This window comes from Tubulanus polymorphus, chromosome 6, assembly GCF_964204645.1.
Source record: "Tubulanus polymorphus chromosome 6, tnTubPoly1.2, whole genome shotgun sequence".
Taxonomy (NCBI): domain Eukaryota; kingdom Metazoa; phylum Nemertea; class Palaeonemertea; order Tubulaniformes; family Tubulanidae; genus Tubulanus; species Tubulanus polymorphus.
In genome coordinates this window covers 21,489,897-21,514,209 of record NC_134030.1, presented here as the reverse complement: position 1 = coordinate 21,514,209, position 24,313 = coordinate 21,489,897, and the positions used below count along the sequence as shown (strand labels likewise).

General features: G+C 38.3%; 1 protein-coding gene across 2 annotated transcripts in view; it reads left to right on the top strand.

Annotated features, from left to right (window-relative positions):
• The window catches only part of LOC141906767 (uncharacterized), a 34,032-nt gene extending 9,998 nt beyond the window's left edge, over positions 1-24,034 (top strand). Inside the window, exons 3-12 of one of the 2 annotated variants that reach the window (XM_074796126.1) lie at positions 1-153; positions 3,207-3,286; positions 5,198-5,309; positions 6,107-6,229; positions 8,695-8,730; positions 10,469-10,577; positions 11,389-11,507; positions 11,811-11,954; positions 14,844-14,969; positions 15,607-24,034. The exon at positions 1-153 is cut by the window's left edge and continues 3 nt beyond it. In XM_074796126.1, coding sequence (XP_074652227.1) covers positions 1-153; positions 3,207-3,286; positions 5,198-5,309; positions 6,107-6,229; positions 8,695-8,730; positions 10,469-10,577; positions 11,389-11,507; positions 11,811-11,954; positions 14,844-14,969; positions 15,607-16,349 — 1,745 coding nt within the window. In that variant the 3' untranslated portion in view covers positions 16,350-24,034. The remainder of the gene's footprint in view (positions 154-3,206; positions 3,287-5,197; positions 5,310-6,106; positions 6,230-8,694; positions 8,731-10,468; positions 10,578-11,388; positions 11,508-11,810; positions 11,955-14,843; positions 14,970-15,606) is intronic. The other variant, XM_074796127.1, reaches the window with a different exon arrangement.
• The last annotated feature ends 279 nt before the right edge of the window (positions 24,035-24,313 follow it).

Sequence of the window (24,313 nt, the reverse complement as noted above, 5' to 3'; positions counted from 1 at the left end):
AAATTGTGATGACGCCCGTGAAGAAGGGCAAAGCGACCAGTATCCGTATCGAGCGTCAGAGACGACAAGAGGTCGACCGAACGGCTGTGCATCACAAAGCCGGCGGTCAACACAGCGGACTGGTCGTTAACAAACAACAACAGGGAGCATCGAGTAAGTTTAAACTGCTACACCTACCCAGACGGCGGGGATCGGTTTGTAAAATTCGCAACCATCGGATTTATGGAAATAAGATTATGATGCACTATCACCTATCTTTTTACCACCTGGCATGTAGCAGCCCTGAGTCCCTATCCCACCCTACAGTTGTGACAGGTTACCAGGAGATAGGACAGTGTTACCCCCTGTAGACAGTATCAGGTCCTTCCTTACGATAAGGATGAGGGCCTCGTCTTAAATGATAAGCTTTACTGGTATCCTTAAAAAGTGCTGCTTATTTCAACCTGGGCCTTATTACGTATGAACCTAACCACGCGTCCCTCTATTGTTTGAGCTAACCTGATAGCAAAGTTGGGGCAACTGACCTGGAAAAGTGGGAATCAGAAAAAAAAACAGGGAAATTTTAGGGAATTTGGCAAATTTTGCACAAAAAAAAACTTTTGCTGAATAATGTTTTTTTATCAATACATGATTCAATGAAAAATTTTAAAATATTTCAAACCTAGAAATTTCTCTGGGAATTTTGTGTTTTCAACAGGAATTTCTCTGATTCACTACGGGAATCTTGTTCGAACACGTGGAAAAATCAGGGAAGACTCGGAGGATTTGTAAAATGGTGGCACCCTGCGGGGGAGTTAGTGGCCCTACTAGGGATTGAGCCGTTTATTCGGGGTATTAGAATATATCAGCAGTTTTTACCATCGCAGGACATCAATGACTATGTTTTCGGTGGTTTTTGCGAGTAAGAAGTCAAGTACTAGAGACACTGTGTACCGATGTACTCGAGGAACCTGAATATTTCAGCAGCAGTTTGCCGCAGTATATATATATATATATATATACTTACTATCAGTCCTATACGCGCAGTGTACAACATAAATATTACATTACTATTAGAATAATTTTATGGTATGTACAGATACTAAACGCTATCATTGCAAATAGTATTTCTATCGGCGCCGTCGTCTTTTCGTCATTCCTGTCACGGAGCTCTCTTCTTGATTTTTATTCAATCTCATCGTTCACTATTTTCGTAATTATGCATCGTTAATACGATGCGCGAATGTCGAATGTCGCGTTCGTCCGGTGTGCTGGATATCGAAGGAATACAATTTTCTGCGATGAAAATAAGCGTCCTCGAAATATATTTACCGGCGAAAATTGCGCGCTTGTTAATATTGAAGGTCGAGGGTTTTGTAGGTCGTCCCTGTTGGGGGAGTTGCCCGTTGAGAATGTTTGGTCGCATTTTTTGCTAGTGATTTGTGAAACCTGTGACTGTGGAAAAACTGTGGTTCAGGATCCCATTGACTCGTTGATTTCTTAACACTTCTAAATAGAAAATGCTTTTATACGTGCTTGAAACTCCTTCAATTTGAGCAAAATGCCTGAAACTCCTTAAAAACTCATTCAATTAGGGGTCATTCATTTATTACTTACGCATTAGGGGAGGGGGGCGGGGTCAGTGCAATTACTTACTGTAATGCTTAATGTATATGAAAAAATGGCCGATTTTGCGTACAGAGGGGGAGGGGGGGTTGAAAAATTAAAATTTATGCGTAGGTAATAAATGAATGATCCCTTATGAGGAATAAGCAATTAGAAATATTTATCTAGTTTATGGTTGTACATTAGATTACGTGCCTGATATCAGAACAGTTTGAACCAGGATTTGTTTTACCCAATCGGGCAGTTACTGAATTAGTAAACCGAATTTAGTATTAGTGTATAGAATAAAGATTTGCGTACTAAAGCACTGAATTACTGGTAGGTTTTCCGAGAAAGAAAAAATACCGATTTAGGAGGAGTCTACCGTAATCGAGATATGAAAATGATGCAGACACTTCCTTAAAATTTTAAATTTTCTCCTTAAAAGCTACATATATATCCAGGAATGACTGATCTGTAGGCAAGTCCGAAAAGCAAAATATCTAAGTGGTCGGTTGCGAATTTTAGCGAGTGTCCCCGATTTCAAAACATCGTGTCAAAAATGCTATATGACCAAATCTGTACAATACGCTGACCTTTAACATGATGTGATGATATTGCATCAGGTTATCGCATTTTTTTTCAGTCGCTATTATGAATTTGAGAATATCAACAAATTTCGATATAGGCTCGTTCGTACGCTTATCAAATACTACTGATAAGACTATTAGCCGTAGACATGTCTGTAAACAAATTTCACAACGCTGCCCTACTAATACAGTTCCTTTGCATGTTAAAGAGTTGTTGATATGTTCAGCCCTTTGATTCATCGCGGTGGGCCACAGTTAATGTTAGCATGGAAGTATAAACTCTGAGTACATGTAGGCCTATGTGTAGCCCTATGTCCGTCCTTGGAGTAATTCAATGATACCTGAAAGGCGTGAACTAAAAAAGCAGACAATATTCAATTCAAACTAGTGTTTGCTTTACATTAGGAATAGGTACCGGTCCAGGCCTGCCTTCTATTTCATTGTGGATTTTTTTAAACTCCGCACATGTCTCTTGAGCTGAACTAGAACTAGTCTATGAAACGAGCCCAGTTCGGTTTATAAAACCAGCCATGTTAGAACAGGTCTGCAAGCCCTGCTGCTTGGTTTAAGTTAAAATTGTTTTTATAAAACCAGCCCATGCAATATTCGAGTTTAAACTGGTCTACAAAACCCAAGCCCTGCTGAGTTTAAGTTTAAGACCGACCCCTGTGCAATATTCACATTAAAACAGGTCTTTAGGTCTGGTTTTAAGTTAAAACTGGTCTATAAAACCAGCGCCTTCAAGGTTCAAGTAATAACTGGTCTATAAAACCAGCCGATGCAGGTTTTTAAAAGTAATCTATGGTTAGAATCAAAACTGACTTTAACATAAAACTGGACTGCAAAACCAGGTCCTTCGGGTTAAAGTAATAACTGGTCTATAAAACCAACCCTACCAGGGTTCAAGTAAAAACCAGCCCTCGTGACAGTACTGATATCAGCCTCGATAAATATTACTTTTGTGTTTTTCTTAAGAAACTTCTGAATTTGATATTTCATTCACGTTTGTTTGTTTTTGTTTCTATTTCACAGATGCTTCTACGGAACAGGCTCAATTACAGTTAGAATTCACATGTTTCCTCGTCAATCAACGCACGGGCGACAGATTCGTGGTAAGTAGTGCGTCGGTTTAACGCTAGATGGCAGCACTTCCTAGCCTCTACATAACAGTTGTCGGGTTGGGTTAAATTAGACTCGATTAAGCGCCTATAAATCTGTAGATATGGGTCACTGGTTGAATTACGGAAATAGGGATGAATTCATCAGTACATTTGTAATTAGTAATAATTGCACATCGCATACTGCCGATAACTATCAGGATTTAGTTTTACAGTTTTGGATCAGGCGGGTCAAATCCAAGATTTGGAGAAAGGGTGATATGTCGATGGACCGTAATTTTGAAGAAAAAAAAATCAGATGCTTTCCCGTACATTCTGAGCACTTTTTTTGCTTAAAACTGAAAGTTTATCGCGATGATTTTTGTGTCAAATTGTTCAACTTGCTCGGTTTTATAAACTGTAGTGTTAACTTGAACCCAGGGTCTAATTCAGTTCATTTTCAATTGAGCTAACTCAATTGAACTAACTCAATTTGAAATGAATTGGGTTAGCCAGGGTTAAGGTTAATACCTGTGTATAAAACTGGGCCCTAATATTTCTTATGTTGAGTGCCTGGTTTTATTGTGGGTTCATGGTCAGTCAGAGAAATATATTTCAAACACACACAGTTAATATGAAAGCTGTTGTATATTCTGATGTCCTATTGGTAATGATTGGTCAACATGAAGTGATTTGCTAGGGTCTCTGTGATTGGCTCTAACCCTAGTGACCTGGTGGTCTGTGAAGGTATATGATTGGCTTAACCCCAGGTTTTCTGTGATTGGCTCTAGCCCTAGTTCCCATGGTGACCTAGTAGTCTGCTAGGGTTTCTGTGATTGGCTCTAGCCCTAGTTCCCATGGTGACCTAGTAGTCTGCTAGGGTTTCTGTGATTGGCTCTAGCCCTAGTTCCCATGGTGACCTAGTAGTCTGCTAGGGTTTCTGTGATTGGCTCTAGCTCTAGTTCCCATGGTGACCTAGTAGTCTGCTAGGGTTCCTGTGATTGGCTAACCCTAGTAGCTGGTCAGTGATTGGTCAGTGGTGGTCATGTGACCTCAGTTATTGAGCAGTGATCAGGTGTCATACACTACTATATACTGCCAGTTGTAAACAGATAATTTAGGGCCCCATTCAACATTCAGGCTTTTCATATGGGATTTATAAATTATATATGTATGATATAAGTGAAATTATCCAGTTTAGAAATAGAATGAATGAATTATGAGTGGAATTTTTGATTGTTCAACATATATCAAAATAGATTAAACCAAAACCATGAATTTCATGACACTTAGCGAAAACACATTTTGATATAAGGGTCTCAAGTTTGACTGGTCTCAAATTGTTGGATTGGTCACAGAACAAAGGCTTGGTCTTAACTTCCTTAGTACTCAATAAAGGAAAATCCAGACCTCAGATCCACAGCACCTATGACATCATCAAATTGTCTACTGGTGATTTGACCTATAGACACTTCTAGAAAAAGATGTCTGACTCCATAAATCCCACTATGACATCATCGAATTGTCTACTGGTGATTTGACCTATAGACACTTCTAGAAAAAGATGTCTGACTCCATGAATCCCCCTATGACATCATCAAATTGTCTACTGGTGATTTGACATATAGACACCTCTAGAAAAAGATGTCTGACTCCATAAATCCCCCTATGACATCATCGAATTGTCTACTGGTGATTTGACCTATAGACACTTCTAGAAAAAGATGTCTGACTCCATAAATCCACCTATGACATCAATAACCAAACCCCAGTTGCAACAGCTACAGATTACAGAGACCTCTATCATACATTACAAGAACTAGAAATTGTAAATTGTAACATAATAAATGTTGAATTGAACCTGACAACTGTATTTGATTTTGATAAACGCCTGAAATCATGATTTGTTTGTTTGTTTGTTTTTAGGAGAGGCGTCAACTGAGATATTGGTTCCAGGACGATGCTGATCACTTTACCAGAATGAACGGTGCTTATGAGTTCTTTAAGGAGTTAGTCCGACCTGATACATTCCCTAGAGGTACGTAACAATCCCCCCATCTCACTCCCCTTCTATCCTTCCTCCCCCTGTGAGGGAATGTAGCAGAGATGTCATAAGACTCAAATCCCTGCGAGGGAGGAACGTGGCAGAGTCTCACGATGTCATCAGGTTCGAATCTCTGAGGGAGGAACGTGGCAGAGTCTCACGATGTCATCAGGTTCAAATCCCTGAGGGAGGAACGTGGCAGAGTCTCACGATGTCATCAGGTTCGAATCTCTGCGAGGGAGGAACGTAACAGAGTCTCACGATGTCATCAGGTTCAAATCCCTGCGAGGGAGGAACATGGGGGAGTCTCGCGATGTCATCAGGTCCGAATCCCTGCGAGGGAGGGACATGGCAGAGTCACAATTCCCGGCGAGGCTCCTGATGATGGTTATATTTTGTAGATTATGTAGGATTTTGTAGATATTCGTCAGTTATAACCATGGTTTCTCATAGTTACTATGGTGGTTGTCACCCAGATTGAGGATTTACCCCTAGAGATAACTTTGATACTCAGTCTATAAAACCGGTCCAGGTTAAGGATTTATCCCTAGGGGTAACTTTGATACTCAGTCTATAAAACCGGTCCAGGTTAAGGATTTATCCCTAGGGGTAACTTTGATACTCAGTCTATAAAACCGGTCTCGGATTGAGGATTTACCCCTAGGGATAACTTTGATACTCAGTCTATAAAACTGGTCCAGGTTAAGGATTTATCCCTAGGGATAACTTTGATACTCAGTCTATGAAACCGGGCCGAGTATAATAATAATGATGATGATTATATTTTTTAGATTATGTAGGATTTATAAAGAAGTCGATGAAACAGATGCAGAGCGATCGATACCGACAAATTCGTAAAGTCGACGTCGAATTGGAACCGCTAGGAAACGACGACAATCCACTTCCCAGTCCAGGTATGCGTCGTACAAATCCGCTTTCCAGTCCGGAAAACCGAGATGCTGGATAGAATGTTGTGAATAGATTACTGTAAATATAGATCGGTGTTATCTAGATGGTGCTTATCGCTTTAGAACTACTGGCGGCCGAATTAGATCCAGTTCCACGGTTTTTAGATTTAGTTCATCGGTTTCAGAAAATAAGAATTAGTTTATTTTCAATTTTTCAACCCGACCGTCGGAACTGTGGAACTCGGTCTAACTTTCCTCCGTAAGCCCCCCTATGACATCATCAAATCTTCTACTAGTGATTTAATCCATAGACACTTCCAGGAAAGATGTCTGCCTCCATGAATCCCCCTATGACATCATCAAATTGTCTACTAGTGATTTAATCTACTTCTATAGAATAGATGTCTGCCTCCATGAATCCCCCTATGACATCATCAAATTGTCTACAAGTGATTTAATCTACTTCTATAGAAAAGATTTCTACCTCCATAAATCCCCCTATGACATCATCAAATCTTCTACTAGTGATTTGATCTATGGACACTTCCAGGAAAGATGTCTCCCTTCATAAATCCCCCTATGACATCATCAAATTGTCTGCTAGTGATTTAATCCATAGACACTTCCAGGAAAGATGTCTGCCTCCATAAATCCCCCTATGACATCATGAAATTGTCTACTAGTGATTTAATCTACCTCTATAGAATAGATGTCTGCCTCCATGAATCCCCCTATGACATCATCAAATTGTCTACTAGTGATTTAATCCATAGACACTTCCAGGAAAGATGTCTGCCTCCATAAATCCCCCTATGACATCATGAAATTGTCTACTAGTGATTTAATCTACTTCTATAGAATAGATGTCTGCCTCCATGAATCCCCCTATGACATCATCAAATTGTCTACAAGTGATTTAATCTACTTCTATAGAAAAGATTTCTACCTCCATAAATCCCCCTATGACATCATCAAATCTTCTACTAGTGATTTGATCTATGGACACTTCCAGGAAAGATGTCTCCCTTCATAAATCCCCCTATGACATCATCAAATTGTCTGCTAGTGATTTAATCCATAGACACTTCCAGGAAAGATGTCTGCCTCCATAAATCCCCCTATGACATCATCAAATCGTCTAGCAATGGTTTGATGTGTAAACACTTCCAGAAACAATGCCTGCCTCCATGAAACTGTCAGTGACATCATCAAACGGGGCCTTAATTTGGGACCGATCTGTTTGATACCTCTCCCCCCTCTCACGACCTCATCGCCGGGTACAACTTGCTTATTTAGAACTATGTTGCGCGCGTGTTGTGTAAATGTCGTAATGTAACAATATTTCATTTTTTGTTCCCCGACGCTTATTTTGTTATTACAGAAAATGAGGGTAAGATTTTATTGTGTCGTCGAATTCATGAATCAGTAAACCGGGTCTAATTCAGGGGTCGGTCCAGAGGAGGAACAAGTCAGTCATATAATTCTAGACCAATACTTACTGCTATTTCAGATTTTCTACTCTTTTATGACATTATTTCTGAAAATATCGAAATACTCTCGAAATTATATGCTACTATTATTTATGTTAGATATCTTGCATTTGAGGTTAATACTTTTAGGATAGGTCTGTTCTTGAAGAATAAGTCTGGAACATAACTTACTTCGACTTTTTTTTCGCAAAATTGTTGAAATTTGTGAACTATTTTTGCGCCCCTGAATTTGGCCAGGTTTACTGTGTTCATTTCTCATTTTTGTTGGTCTTTCTTTTCGTTTTTTTGTTTGTTTTGGGAAAATGTGCATTTTTGTTCTTTGTGTCTTGTTGATTAACTTAAGATTAGGATTTTAAGTTCTAACACGGTCGGTTACACAGTCAGGGCTTAGATCTAAACTGATTTGGGTTGTGTAGCCAATCTAACTTTGCTTAAGACCAGTCTTAGCTAATTTGGGTTCAATAACCAATCTCACAGTTTAAGATAAGTCTTAACTGATTTTGGTTCTATAACCAATCTTTCAGCTTAAGACCAGTCTAAGCTCATTTGGGTTCTTTAGCTAATTTAACAACTTAAGACCAGTCTAAGCTCATGTTGGTTCTATAACCAATCTAACAAATTAAGACCAGTCTAAGTTCATTTTGGTTCTATAACCAATCTTTCAGCTTAAGACCAGTCTAAGCTCATTTGGGTTCTTTAGCTAATTTAACAACTTAAGACCAGTCTAAGCTCATTTGGGTTCTTTAGCTAATTTAACAACTTAAGAACAGTCTAGGCTCATTTTGGTTCTATAGACAATCCAAGAACAATTTGAAACTAGTATTTTAAGACTATAGTCCGGACTGTGGCCCTCAACAATGTTTTGTTTTTCTCTGATCACCTAACCCTCCCAACTATTTCTACCTATTTGTTTTGGAATGTTGACTAATAATTTTCAGCGTTAGGTTTGGACTAATATTAATGTTGATGGATTGATTTTAGGAACTCTTCAGCAATTTAATTACGAACCGTCGACAGGTAACGTCCCGGCGCCGACCAAACCCTACCCCAACCTCTCCAAGCAAATCCCGCCCGGATTGCTTGCTTGTTTAGTGACCAGTGCATCTTGTCCATCATTCCTGCGATGAAACCAGTTACACAATGAAATTTGACTTCAATAACACTTAGAAAATGTTTGATGAAATGATTTGGGTTCAATAACCAATCTCACAGTTTAAGATAAGTCTTGACTGATTTTGGTTCTATAACCAATCTTATAGCTTAAGACCAGTCTTAACTAATTTGGGTTCAATAACCAATCTCACAGTTTAAGATAAGTCTTGACTGATTTCGGTTCTATAACCAATCTTACAGCTTAAGACCAGTCTTAACTAATTTGGGTTCAATAACCAATCTCACAGTTTAAGATAAGTCTTTACTGATTTTGGTTCTATACCAATCTTACAGCTTAAGACCAGTCTTAGCTAATTTTGGTTTTTGTAATCAATCTAACAACTTAAGACCAGTCTAAGCTCATTCGGGTTCTTAAGATGATCTAATTTCTAATTTTAGTTCATTTTCAATATTATTAATTTGCGGAAAACACTCTTTGCACTTGTCGTGTTTGATGTCTGATAAAATCTGCGGGAACTTGTGGGAAAAATCTTGCTGTTTTCGACTACGAAAATAGGTTTCTTATCGGGGTCCAAGGCACGCGACGTAGGAAAACGGGAAACAGAAACATGCAAACACAATAACGAGAAATTTTAGAACGGAAACAGAAACATGTGAACTGGGAAACAGGAGATACTTTGGGTGGGAAACAAGAAACATAAACCTTTAAATACAGAAACAGGAGACGGAAACATGTTTCTGAGAGTTTCCTCATATCGTGTGCGTTTAGGAGGAACAAGAAACACGGTTTTGATGTTCCATGTTTCTGTGTTTCCTCGTGTCTCGTGCGTTGGGCTTTACGAGCGTGTTTGAGGGTTCGGTTTCGTTCGAAATTTCGTGGCACTTCTATTCGATGAATCGGGTCTGAACCTATCCTACCCAGTTACTGCCTACACAATGCATGTCGAACAGCCTGGGTTCAGCGAGGGAAACCAGTTCAGCCGGTTCTCTGGTTACTGTTTGACTCAAACAGGTTCAAACGTCGTAAATGAACTAATTTTAACTCCATATTGAGTCAAACTTAACCCGAGAAACTGTTGAACTGAGTCATGAGGCCGGTTTCATATTCATGACTTAAGACCGGTCTTAGACCAACTTAGTTTCATAGTTAATCTAATGTCTACAGTGGTCTTAAATCTTAAGACCAGTCTTCTTAAGATTTAAGACCGCTTTTGACTCGTAAGTCTTGACTATGGAACTAGCCTCCGAAAGTCGTATTTTGGGTTGAATATCCACATTAAATTTCACAATTTGAAGTCATATGTTTAAAACTAATTCGAAGTCATAAATCTGCAAAATGTGAGAAAGTTTTGAAGAAATAGAAAACCGTCTAATTTGTCATAATCATCGCACTTATATAAGGGGCGATCGGTAAAAAGGGGTGCGAAAAAATTATTTCAGTATCATGTGAGTTGTTTCTTGGAAAGTTTTTACGGTATGAAAATCTAAGCACGTGGAATGTCGAAAATCCTATCGTATATATATATATATATGTTTATCTCATTTGCTCGGATGTGAATTCGAAATTCGTTAATCGTTTTGGTTTAACGCGAAAAATTGAAGTTCGAAATAAAAGATGTTTTTTTGTTCGCGTTGATTTCAGGATTACCGAAGCAAGACGACCGCGCTATAGAAGAGATCGTACGCGAACAGTTGCTGCAAACACTTGAATCTGCTTATCCGAATATACTCGCTATGGATGATCTGATGAGGTCAGTGACAGTGTCGAAGATTGTTCGCACGATCAGTTTTTGAAAGCGTGCTGATATCTCGGATTTCGGAAAATACACGTTTTGTCCATGAACTGATATGATATTCCATGTAGATAGAGCTTTCATTTTTCACCTGAGAATGCGAAATGGAAAGGTCTATCCTATGACCGAACTAGGTGGTCATCAACCCGAAAGTTTTCCAGACAGAGCTCTCATCCGTCAACTGGCGTGACCCATTCCAAGATGGCTAACTGATATAACTTAGCATTCGCATCTTGTTGAAAGTCAGATTAAATTTCTGGTATCTGGTATTTGTAGTTAATCATTTTAACGTGAAAATATCTTAAACGTTTAAGGTTTGATAAATAGTGATAAACTAGGTCGGAATATCATCCAAGATGGTTGACTGTGATATAACTTAGCACCTGACCAAAGTGGGCTCAGATGCATTTGCATCTTGTTGAAAGTCTGATAGAATGTCTGATATCTGGTGGTGTCTGATATCTGGTGGTGTTTGTAGTTCATCATTTTAACATGAAAATATCTTAAACGTTTAAGGTTTGATAAATAGTAATAAACTAGGTCAGAATATCATCCAAGATGGTTGACTGTGATATAGCTTAGCACCTGACCAAAGTGGGCTTAGATGCATTTGCATCTTGTTGAAAGTCTGATAGAATGTCTGATATCTGGTGGTGTCTGATATCTGGTGGTGTTTGTAGTTCATCATTTTAACATGAAAATATCTTAAACGTTTAAGGTTTGATAAATAGTAATAAATTGATGATTATTATGATGATTTATGTTGTAGATTATTGGAAACGGATGAAGCGACGATTCTGTCGCAATTAGAGGAATTGAAAGCACAAAATCTGATCAAAGAAATGGAAGTCGGCGGTTTCATGCGGGAGGTGCTCGATCGAAAAACCGGTGAGGAGACAAATTCATATACGATTCTTCGAGATTTGAAACTTATTTTTAGCTTTGTTAATCTTCATTTTTGACGACAATTTCACCAAATCTTGTTCTGTCAAAAATTTTTTCCTATAGAAATGATCGCATTTGAAAAGAATTTGTCATGTTATAACAAATATTTCATCGCAAATTTTTAGTGAAAAATTTTCTGTTTCTATAGGGTTAAATTTTCTTCATTAAATTAACATTGCCAAAATTTTTCAGACTATGAATTTAAATTTTTTCATTGCAAAATTTTTTCTCTGTGGTTTCTCGTAGAGGTGAAGATGGTCAAACAGATGCCAGTGATCACTGGTGGATCTAAACCTACGGTGGCGATCATCACAGCGGCGTATGCTGAAAAACTGGCAGTCGACGCCATGATGACTCATAAAACCACATTCGTGAAATATAAAACAGAAGGTGAGCACGACTTCTTGAGTCATCCGCGGAGTCATCGTCGATGAGTCGATGATTCGTCGAGCAAAATGAAACTAATAACTTTTAATGCCATAAAAAGTCGAAGTCCATCATTTTGAAGTCATTAGATAGAATAGGTCGGTTTTGGAGTCATAAGTTATATGGGTCCGGAGACATTGAACTAGTTGGACAGAACACACAACTATACAGTCAATAATGGTAAAAATTGTATCCTTGGACTCTGGAGTCGGTTGGGTGAAAATATTCTAGGAAAATATTTCATTCAGTGCTAAGGTAATGACTTCTATTGGAGTCATTGGATATATGTGACTCTTGAATCACTGAAGTTGTTGAAAAAATCACCTGACTATATCTAATCGGTGATTAGTATCCACGGACTCTGAAGTCACTGAATCTGTAGGAACAAATAGTCAATTAAATCTAGTATCCTTAAATTTTGTAGTCTTCTAGGAGACAAATTTCTCCGCAAAAATCTTAACTTTTTACTCGGTTTAAAACGTTTCTGCTGTGTTATTTACAGAAAATTCTAGTTGTCATGTCGTTGGTGGGTTAAAGATAAAAGAAGCACAGACAGATTTTCTTCTCAGAACAGAAAAAGAGAAAGATTGCACCAGGGATGGACTGTTCATCAAACACCAGGGGCCGGTTTTATAGGCTGCTACTATCTTTAACCCGGGGGTTTAACTCAATCGATAATGAATTGAGTTGAACCCCAGGTTCAAGTTAATAACATTCTATAAAACCGGGCCCTGGGGATCTAACTTCACAGTTCAAAGTCCAATTTCGTGAAAAGGTTTAAGCTCAAAACTAAGTCTAAGTTGGATTTGTTGTCCTAATCAAAAACGTGGCGTTGCTGAAACCAGAACCAGAAATTTCTAATTCGACTTTTTGGTGAAACTGGACTGGGCTTAGATTTAAGACCGTTCTAAGATTATTAATGCATTTTTTATGAACAGTCCCTCCCTTGTGTACTTTAAAAAAAATTTTCAATTTTCCAACAGACTCTTGCAGCTTTTTCCGCTAGAAATCAACACCGCACTTCGTTCGAACATTCAACGATTTTAAATTCCCTTCGGAAAAAAGAGATTCACGAAAAAAGATTCCGCATGAACTTTTTTTTCCAGAAAAGAAAAAGAATAGAAAGAAAAACATCTTTTGTATATTTAATTTTTGTCTCTTTCTACAAATTCTATAAAGTTATTTGTTCCAGGTTGACTCTTTAGGTCGAGGATTCAGCTCCATAGTTGTTTGTCTGCTTAGACTCATTTGTACAGTGATCTTGTGAACCCAGATCTCTTTCAATTAACTAGCAGGGTCCCTACAACTCCATGATTCCTTTAAAACTCCTTCTAAACAGAAGATGCTTTTATAGGTGCTTGGAACTCCTTTAATTTGAGCAAAATTCAACTTTGAGAAATATGTAATAAGAAATTTTTGTCTAGTAGTTGCACAGTTAACTACGCCTAAATCGGTATTGCTAGGACCAGGATTTTTGTGACAGAGTTTAGTTAGTTTATAGGATATGAATTAGCTAAAAACCATTGAATTAACAGTTTACTGTACTGATTAAGGCAGAGATGCTTCCTTGAGATATGAAATTTCTCCAGGAATAACCGATCTGTGGGGAACTTAGCTAGTTCAATATAACTTTCAAACAACATGAAGCTGGTTCATCGGAGGTCTAAGTCAAATGCGACGGAACTGAGTTTGAAAATAGAAATTTTCATAACTTTCTCTATGAAGATGTTTGATATTTCAGTTAGTAGTCAGGGCGATGCTGTTGTCACGACTGGTGGGTAGATAGTCTATTCTATCATAGACCTCAGGCCCGTAGCCAGGATTTATCAGGGGCCGGTCCCGTACCTAGCCGAAACCCAGAGCCACCAGCTTTTGCTGATTTTCAGTATTTTGTAACAATAATGTCACAAAACATACAGATTTCATTTGTTGGACACGTGTACAGAAATGTGAGCGGTCTAACCCCCTTGAGTACTGAGTAATTTGTACAGAAATATGAAAAATGTTACCCAGGGTCAAGTAACCCCTTGATTACTGATTAATTTGAACAGGAATGTGAAAAATATTCAAATGTCGCTGATAGTGCCACTTTGCAGATATTGGCATCCGTGTAAATATGAATTTCACTTGTGGATAAGGACAGAGGGGGCAAAAGTAAATTTCTGGGCTTATCCATAGAAAACAGCGTTGGCATTTGTGCCCTTCTCAACGTGTCATTCGAAGCCCTTTTCTAAAATCTGCCCCTTTCTCCGGAAGGTTTTTCCGTCGGAGCTTAGGGAAACCGGTCAAACCCCCTGGCTACGGGCGTGCAACTCTCGCATGGTTTTATCATCAGATACTAATAATAATAAATGCTCCCCGCGTTTGTTTGTTCGTTTACAAACTTGTCCCCTACTCATGTAACTTTTCCGACAGTTTTTGCATCTCGTGTTTTTGTGAAAGTTGATCGCATTAACAACAAACAGCAACGCTTACATTTTATGATACTGTGTTTTGTTGAAGTTAAAATTAGGAAAAAATAAAACTGCCGTGTCAATAGCATTAGATTAAAACTGACATTTTTAGAGCCACCTAGAGGATTGTCATTTTCCAAAGTTGGTATCCGAATGAAAACTAAATTTGGTCGAATTTGAAATTTTGTCTACTGCCAGGAATAGGATTTATCCTTCATAAAATGGCAGGAATAAATTTTGATTGAGTATTTTGTCCGCAGTCCATCGAGTTAGAATCTAAGACGAAAAATTTTGTGAAATAATTTCCTTCAGTTCAAGCGAGAACGGTGCAACTGGCAGAAAACCCGTTATCGCTGCTTTGCAGCTATATTTAAATTTGCTTTTATTTTTTCGTTCGCAGGTGAATCGAATGTTTACACGATCGGAATAATCGGCGAACACAAAGTGATATCGACGAAACTGCCGACGGTCGGACGACAGAGAGCGGCGAAAATATCATCGGGAAATACGACGACCCGTCTGCTCGGTATGTACGGCATCTGCTCGTGAGATTCTCATCCGTCGATCGAGGGCCGAACTACCGTCCGTCAAACCAACCCTCTGTGCGACTACTGCTTACGAAATGTAGGCTGGGGGTAATGACACCAACTAACAGAACACAAACTAAATTGTTGTGATATTATTGTTGGTCCTCGGGCTTCCATGGGACGTCTTTCAGCTACATAGTTTCATCAATAGTGGGTCGATCTTGATCATTGCAAAGAATAGGATCCAGTGCGCCACCTAGCGGCAGAACAAGGGACTAAAAACTTTGGGGCCAGTTCCATAGTCGAGACTTAAGACCGAATGTGGTGTTGAATCTTAAGACTGGTTTTAAGTTGTTAGATTGGCTATAGAACTAAGTTTGTCTTAGACCGGTCTTAAGTCTAAGCCCTGTCTATGGAACCGGACCCTGCTTATCAGTGACATGAAGACAACTGAGGAACGGGATCAAAATTCAAAAAGTTGTCTTGAGGAAATAAAGCTATTGGCCCTCGGTTCAACATATTGAAAATGCAATTGGAACTAGCGTATGGTTATTTTGGAGTTCGAGTTTGAGACCGAGAACTATTGTCGCCGATTTCTTGTAATTATTCAAATCGTCTTTTTATTTTCTCAAACAGGTACGTTTGCCGATGTCGAGCACGTGTTCATGGTCGGCGGTGGCGGCGGATGTCCGCACATGGCCGACTACTTCAAACACCCGCGTCTCGGCGACATCGTCGTCTCCACGCCGAACTCCAGCGGTAACATGTACGTATTCTGCGACAGCGTGCACCAGAAACAAGAATCGGGCGAACTCGTCTACAAGAACCGCTACTGGAAACCGCTGGACGCGACACTTCAGAACATCGTCGCCGAATTGAGCGCGGAATCCGAAGCCAACCCGGACCAGCGACCGTGGGACGATTTTATCATCGAAGGCCAGAAAGAGCTGGACGAGCAGCAGGCAGATTTCACGCGTCCGCCCGCGAATACCGACCGTCTGTTCATGAGCATCGGCGGCAGCGAGGTCATCGAAGTCGCGCATCCGGCGTGTCCACCGGACGCGGTCGCCGGCCGACGCGACGGTTTCCCGACCGTGCGTCGCGGCTGCATCGGCGCCGGTAGACCCGTGACGAAGGATGAAACGTTGCGACAAGACTTCGCGGCGCGTCACGAGATTCTCGCCTACGACACGGAATTCGATCAGGTCCTCGAGTCGATCGTCGGCAATCGTAAAGACAGTTTTCTGTTCGTACGCGGCGTCGTCGATTATCAGGACGGCCAGAAGAATAAAGAGTGGCAGCCGTACGCCTCGCTCGCCGCAGCTGCCTACATGAAAGCTGTCTTATGTCGATTGCCGGGAGATAATCGCGACGATTAGAGGATTTTTTCCGTTAAGAATGATTTGATTTGTATTCGAATTTATATGGTAGACTCGCGGCCTTACTCGATCGGGTTGGGATGGAAACAAGTGTTTAGCGCTGTCAATTGCGAAGTCCGGATGCTGGGTTTAGAATTTGGGAACTCGGTAGCTTTGGGACTAACTCAGACGGATTTTAGGGAATTTGAAAATGTAAAAAAAGACCAACGGTTCGTCCTGAAATTCAGTATTCCATAGATTATGAGTTGAAAACCGTTGAACTCTGTAGCGACTGATTTGAGGGAATCGGGGAATGAAAAAAGAAAATGAAAATTTAATATTCTATAACCGATCCGGGAACTCGGTGAAGGTTGATTTATTGATTATACAACCACGAGGAAGTAAATGGTCATAAAAGCTAATGGTTTGAACATTAAACGACACAGAAAATACTTGAAAATAGTTGAAAAAACTAAAAGTATAGACCATAGATTTCAATGAGTTGAAAGTCATTGACTCGGAAGCGTTTGGATAAAATATTTCCTCGAGTTCAGAATCGGGGAAGTCAAAAGACTTGCCTGGAAGGATCTTTGCAAATTTATTGAATTTGATAGCGCTTGTCCTCGACGTGACCCCCATACCGAGTAAGGACGGAGTCTGCTGTATATATGCTGAAGCTTTTACCGAAAATGGGTCAACTTTCAGCTTCGCGAAAAAGCTCACTTCATGAATGTCGATTCATCGGAGAAGGTTTACCCAGTTTTCTATGTGTGAATGCAGCAATTTTTTCTACACTGTTAAAATGTAAATGCTTAGCTGAGTTTATAAAGAAAATTGATTAGATGAAAATCAAATCGCACAAAAAAATGTATACGTCAAAAATGTCGAAATGTCGGAACTTGACCCTGATATCGGTCGCAAGTTTGTCCGAGAAAGGTCACAATCGTCCGGAAAAGTTTCACGCAAATGCATTGCGAAAGAAAGCGCTGAATTTGTCCACAGAAAAGATTATTTGATGCAAAGTTGAATTTTGCTTTGAAAAAATGGGTTGAAATTTATATTTTTTCAAACTTTACAAAAAGCCAAAAATCCATCATATTCAGTAATTAAATGCTGCTTCAAATTACTGCTTTTAGCCAAAAAATTTCAATTTTATTTGCAAAATATAAATTTGAAAATTTCAACGAAATTTTTTCCCCATTGCTAGAGACACGTAGCGTAGCTAAGCATTTATATATCTTCCGCAATTCCTGGCTAAAGATTAGACAAAGTTGCCACGAGTTGCTTTTTGTTGCCTTATCATCGTCTCCTTAGGTTGCCTCTAGCATGAAAAAAAAAACTGCTTAATCCGGATCAGTTAAATCCAGATTTTTAATCTAATCCAGATTTCTCGGAATAATCCAGATTAAGCCGGATTAACTGTGTTTATTTGGTGTTAAATAATTTGTGCTATTTTTATGTAATCGATTTTTTTCTAATAATTTCTTGTCTTTTGTTGAGATTTGTTTTATTTTGTGTTTGTACGAAATGTGCCGTGTCCCTGGTGAAAAAGTGCTAGAGCCAAACATTTGAAATAGTGTTTTTTCTTTGGTCTAGAGTCAAAACAAGTCCACTTATTTCGAAAAAAAAAACTGGAGCCAGTTCCACAATTGTCTAAGGATTTAGAATTTATTCATTTCCAATGTTTCAACTATTTTTACCGGTCAGATCATGTCAGTAAAGCTAGATATCATACCATGAAAATTAGGTTGTTTCCAATGTCAGGATTTTGTTGACCTCAAAGTCAGATTTTATCCAAGAACTGGGTCAGGTTTGACATATATCGAGTTGAAATCAGTTCGTTTTCATTTATTTAAATCTGCAGTCACATTTTATCTCAGAACTGTGGAAATGGATCTTGAGCTCCGTTGAATGGTGACTCTCGAAGTCACTAATAGTCGAATTTAACTCGCTAAATGAAAAAGTAACCGACCTATTTCCGTTCAATTTGACTCTAGACTCGCGAAAAACTGGTTTACGTCGACTCTGGGTCAAAATTTGGAACTAATTTCAGCAGGGATTCGGTATTGTGTCGAAATGTGCAGCTACAATATTGTGGTGATAGACTTTTAACCCCTTCCACCCTCCTACGAACCCTCCGTGCCTGGGCATGAAGTATGTACGTATCTTCATCATCATCATCATCATCATCATCATCTTTGTTTTAGTTTTTAAGTTTTCGCGAATATATGGTGTGACTGGGCTGGAACCGTACTCGGGTACAAAAACTCGGTCAAGCAATTTTCTTCATCGCTTTTTAGACTTGAAATTTGTCCAATTTTACGGCAAATTCTCTCAAATATTATCAGTGCAAAGGAAGAGCTCCTCAGAAATTACCAGTCCCTGAATTTCATCCATTTTGTGTTCCTAAAATCGATCCTCAGTTACTTCCGCTTGTGGTTGTGTTGTTGAAGCTTTTTTCGTAGATTTTTATTTCCAAATTTTCATTTGCACGATATTCCCGAAAATACTTCTCGACACGGTTTCATTGTTTCTGCTTGCTATCTTCTGATCAGTTAAATTCACTTCAGTTAAATGTCTTCTGATTGGTTGAATTCGCTTCAGTTAGATGTCTTCTGATTGGTTGAATTCGCTTCAGTTGTCTCCCGTGATTGGTCGAATGAATTTGGCTTATTTTTGCTCCGTGTCACTAACTCTTATTGATAAAAGTTTTCCGAGGTCAGAATTTCGCTGAGACTGAATTTATTTCCCCTCGATGCTCCTCCGATTTTATCAACTCCCTCCCCCTGCGTTCACGATGGGGGCGGGGCTTGATAAAATCGCGGTATTCGTCTTCGCTGATTGGTTGAAATCGCTGTCTGCCTTCATTGATTAGGGGATGATTTTGTTATCCGCCATTCGATTGGATGATATTTCCGTGCAGCATTACCGATTGGATGAAATTTCGGCTTCAACGATTGGACAATATTTCGGTGTTGCGTTTCTGATTGGATGATATCTCAATTCGGCTTCTTTGATTGGACTTTACTTCAAATCGGCTTTCCTGATTGGACGATATTTTGATATTGCGTTTGTGGATTATACCTCTCAAATCGGCTTTCCTGATTGGATATTTCGATATTGCGTCTGTGGATTATAACTCAAATCGGCTTTCCTGATTGGACGGTGAATCTCTTGTCTGTCAGTTTGAAAGTATTTCAAGCAGTGGTTTTCAGGAGCGTACTACAAGTTGGAGTTTTGTGCGTATTTTATTGGCTTTACTCAGGAAAGAGTCCAAGGTTTTCCCAAAACCGGTCAACGAACTAAACTCTTTTATTCAAAGAGAAGTGGAGACTGATGTGTATTTATAATTTAGGGGGAGGGGTATAGGTAATTGTGCGTAGATGTAATAGGGGGATTTATGTGGGTAGCCATCTTATCTTCTAATAGTCTACTAGAAAAGATGTCTGCCTGCATAAACCTCCCTATGACATCGTTCAAAGACCAGTAACGAAAACAAAACCTAAACGGTATTATTATCGATAGATGTGTTTAATCGATGATGTCATAGGGGGATTTTGATTTTCTTTTCTAGAACCGATCATCGAATAACTATTCGTACGACGTAAACGAATGAATTAACATGAATTAACATAAATTGTATGAAAAATGCAAATTACTGTGATTGCGATGAGAATAATGATAGTAAATGTTTGTACAATTAATGATTTAGAATAAAACCGTGCGCATGCTGTAAAATTATGCAAATCTATCCGTCACTGGTCTGAGTATACGTGTTGTCGGTGTAAATGGTGTTTTAATGTCTCGTAACGTTTGAATGTCACAAACATTGCCAAAATATCCGAGTTATCATCGTTAGGAACTGTGCCCTGCGTTTAGGGGCTGATTTTGTTGCTTCCAGTCCGTCGTCGCCCTCTTATTGTAGAATTGCCTTTCAATGCATTAAGTGTCCAGGACCGCGGTTCCGTAGTTTCGATATAGACTCGGCTCCGATTAAAACACTGTAAATGAACTAGATTTTTACTTCTCTTATCTATAGACATAAATTTGCATCAGATTTGCATAAATTATCATAGATAATGAGGGAATTTGATATTTATCCAGTTTCTCAATGGAGTTCGCGTAATTCGAATTGAAATATGAACTCAATGATCATAATATTTCGAATTAAGACTGAAAATGTGATACCATCATAGAATACATGTACATATATAGTTGCCCAGACCCCTCTTTAACAGTTCTTGTAACTTTTAACAATTCCAGGGTTTGCGAACGCTTTAAACAATCTAATTTCAAATGTATCGGGAGTCAAACTTCGCCAAACATTTTGTAAGTGAATCCATTTTCACTCCACGTAGAGTCAAACTTACGGAACTGGGTTTTGAAACACTTTTTCTAATCGGTCGAATCCTGCTGTATAAATACTACCCGTCAATGCACTTAATACAAACACTTTTTCACTATTCCTTTATTCAGAGTTGGGTCTGATTGGTTTTGTGTACGCAGTTATTCAGTTTATCCATCCGTTATTTCGTTACGTCGTTACATGGATAGATTTTACTAGTAGCTGCTTTCCTTCTGTCTTCACTTGAATTCAAGAAAAGCCCGTTTAAAAAACGAAAACAATGTCAGCATTTTTGTTGGGACAAAAAAGTTCAGAACCAGGTTTCGGTGGGGTTGCGATTAAAACTGGCCTTACTTAGAAGTCTATCACCACAAAAAAAATTGGAAATGCCAGCGGATTAACGTAAAGAAAATGAAATTCGCCACGAAATACTTTTTGAAGATTAAATTTTCTGGGTTCATGTTTTTCGTCATAATAAAAAAACCTGTATTGAGATTCTAAAACAAAAAGTGCTAAAAATTACGTAATCCTAAGATATTAGCAAATTATTTTTCTGAAATTTGTGCAAAGATGTCCCAAGATTTGTTTTTTTTTTTTCTAAATCCAGTTATGGTTAAAAGATATGTAGGAACAGATACTAATAATATTAATAGACTGATTTTGTTTGTAGCAGTGTCCGTGTTTAAAAAATGTTTTCTCCATGAAAATTCTTGAGCTTTTGAATATTTGCTAATCGATATTAATTGATATTTTGTAAAGTATTTTTTCTGTAAGCTTTCATATGTTTTAATGTATAAAGTGGCGTCTGCTTCTGCCCTTGTTGTTTGCTTGCGGTCGCCTTGGTGCAACTGATGTTAGGATCTTATGTCATTCAATCCATGGCCCGGTTGTACAGTGTCATGAATTTAAAAGCCTAAAATCGTTGCAGATCTGAAGACTGATATAGATTTGTTAGATTGGTTATATAAAGAACCAAAATGAGCTTAGACTGGTCTTATGTTGTCAGATTGGTTATAGAACTAAAATGAGCTTAGACTGGTCTTAAGTTGTCAAAGTGGTTATAGAACTAAAATAAGCTTAGACTGGTCTTATGTTGTCAGATTGGTTATAGAACTAAAATAAGCTTAGACTGGTCTTATGTTGTCAGATTGGTTATAGAACTAAAATGAGCTTAGACTGGTCTTAAGTTGTCAAAGTGGTTATAGAACTAAAATAAGCTTAGACTGGTCTTATGTTGTCAGATTGGTTATAGAACTAAAATAAGCTTAGACTGGTCTTATGTTGTCAGATTGGTTATAGAACTAAAATGAGCTTAGACTGGTCTTAAGTTGTCAAAGTGGTTATAGAACTAAAATGAGCTTAGACTGGTCTTAAGTTGTCACAGTGGTTATAATACCAAAATGAGCTTAGACTGGTCTTAAGTTGTCAAAGTGGTTATTGAACCAAAATGGTCTCTGACTAAATATAAGCCTTAACTGTACAACTGGTCCCTAGGATGATGGTAAAATTGATGAATTAAAAGTTACTTGATAAAATTGTTTGTCTTAACAGCTGAAATCTAGGACATGCTATAAAAATTTATCATTATATAAGAAATTTTATGCTTGAAATACAGGGCCCGGTTTCATAGACTGTTAGTAACTTATACTCAACGGTCTACGAATCTGGACCCTATTCTCAAAAGGCTTTCCATGACACATTGTTAGTTACTTTCTGTGTTATGTCTTTCAAGAACAGGCCCGGGGGTAGTAAGGGCTCGTGCTTTCCCTATCTCATATTAAATTCGTTTAATTTGAATCTAGAGTTGAAATCAGTTCATTTAGATACTTATCGCCATTCAGAGGCGGCTATAGTTCTTGGATAAAATTGATTCTGGAAGAAACGTAGGAAATAATCTTATTTCAACTTTCAAATAATGAACTAAGGGTCCACGACCCCTAGTTCTGCGAGGTATGAATTTTACTCAACGTAAAAACCATAGAAATGAACTGATTTTAACTTAAACCAACACGTGATTGTTGAGGTTTAAGTTATCCTGCCTATAAGCGACTGCCCCGAACCCCCTGCGTTGGTTCAGACTGTCTGATTAAATCTTTACTTCGCTCTATATATGAATAATAGATCAAATTTAAGCTTGATAATTACTTGAAACTCATTTCTTCATTGTCTCTCACATTTCTCGAAAATATCGCTCCTCGAAAATCGATGGCGGTGAAAATTAAGTGCTTTTTGCTCATTTTGTAAATATTGAATTGATCGATGACTAATTACCCGGAAAATTAATTAGATCGATTTAGATTGTAGACTCGATTAATTAAATTCTAACTCGCAATGAACTGAATAGTAATTGAAACTGCCTAATTGCTTGATTAACGTAATTACTTTTAATTAGTTATAGCGATTAGTTGGTAGATTTTTGATCGAAAATCATGTCTTCGAGGCCGCGAAAAGGCCGCATTAATTTTGTGGCTAGAAAATGAATTTAGCCTTTGCAAAAAAAGCGACGGGACCAAAACGATTTGAAAGAGGGTTAGCAACATCTGGGATATTGAAATATAAATCTTTTCGCAAAACTATTTTAATAAATATTTCCGAGCCTTTTTTCTCGCAAATTATCTTTCCGGCTTTGGGCATTCATTTATTCTATTTTCTTTTTACTACCAAAAAAGACCGCTTGCAGAAAGTATATATATATATATATATATTTTTACTTCATAAATATGTTACTTTGTTTCCCCCGATATTTAGATGACATCATTATCTAGGTCACCTTGAAAAACTCGGGAGCCCACTCTGACCTGTCTGGTATGCAAGATATAAATACAGGAACTGGTTCCACGGTTGTGAGTTACAGTCAACTCAGAGTTGAAATGAGTTCATTTTCAACGAGTTTACTCTGAACTCACAACTGTGGAACTGAGTCCAGGTCGTTCAACTCGGTCAATTCGATATCAATTGGCATGAGGGTCGCGTCAGCCTAATCATCGATTTTAAAACCCTTTAAGAGCGCCATGCCCAAACGAAACCCAATGCCCAAGACGCGGGGGAACGCGGAAACGCTGGCCCAAAAATGCTCCATCTCGGAAACGTTGTTTCTCGTAAACGCGTACGATACGCGGAAACGCTCGGAAACATGTTTCCGTCTGCTGTTTCCGTGTTCCCAGCGTCGTATATATACCTATATCAATATCACGCGGGCTTTTTATTCATCGAAATAGATTTTTTAAACGCCACGCGATGTTTGAAGATCAGTGAGTTGCGAGAATGATTCTATATAATATAATACCGGACATGTTTTTATATAATAATAAGTTTATCGCGCAAGAGCGGCGTATATTTATATTGATAACAAGACTTTGGGGCGGGGGAGGGAGGAGGAATGGGGCGCAGGGGAGGAACTATATATATATACATATATACATATATATATATATATATATATATATATATATATATATATATATATATATATATATATATATATATATATATATATATATATATATATATATATATATATATATATATATATATATATATATATATAAAAACGCTATAATGATGATGTTATGTATGGGGATTGCATGTCACACCTTAAAATAGATGAATAAATAATGTTAAACAAGAAATGAATAAAGAT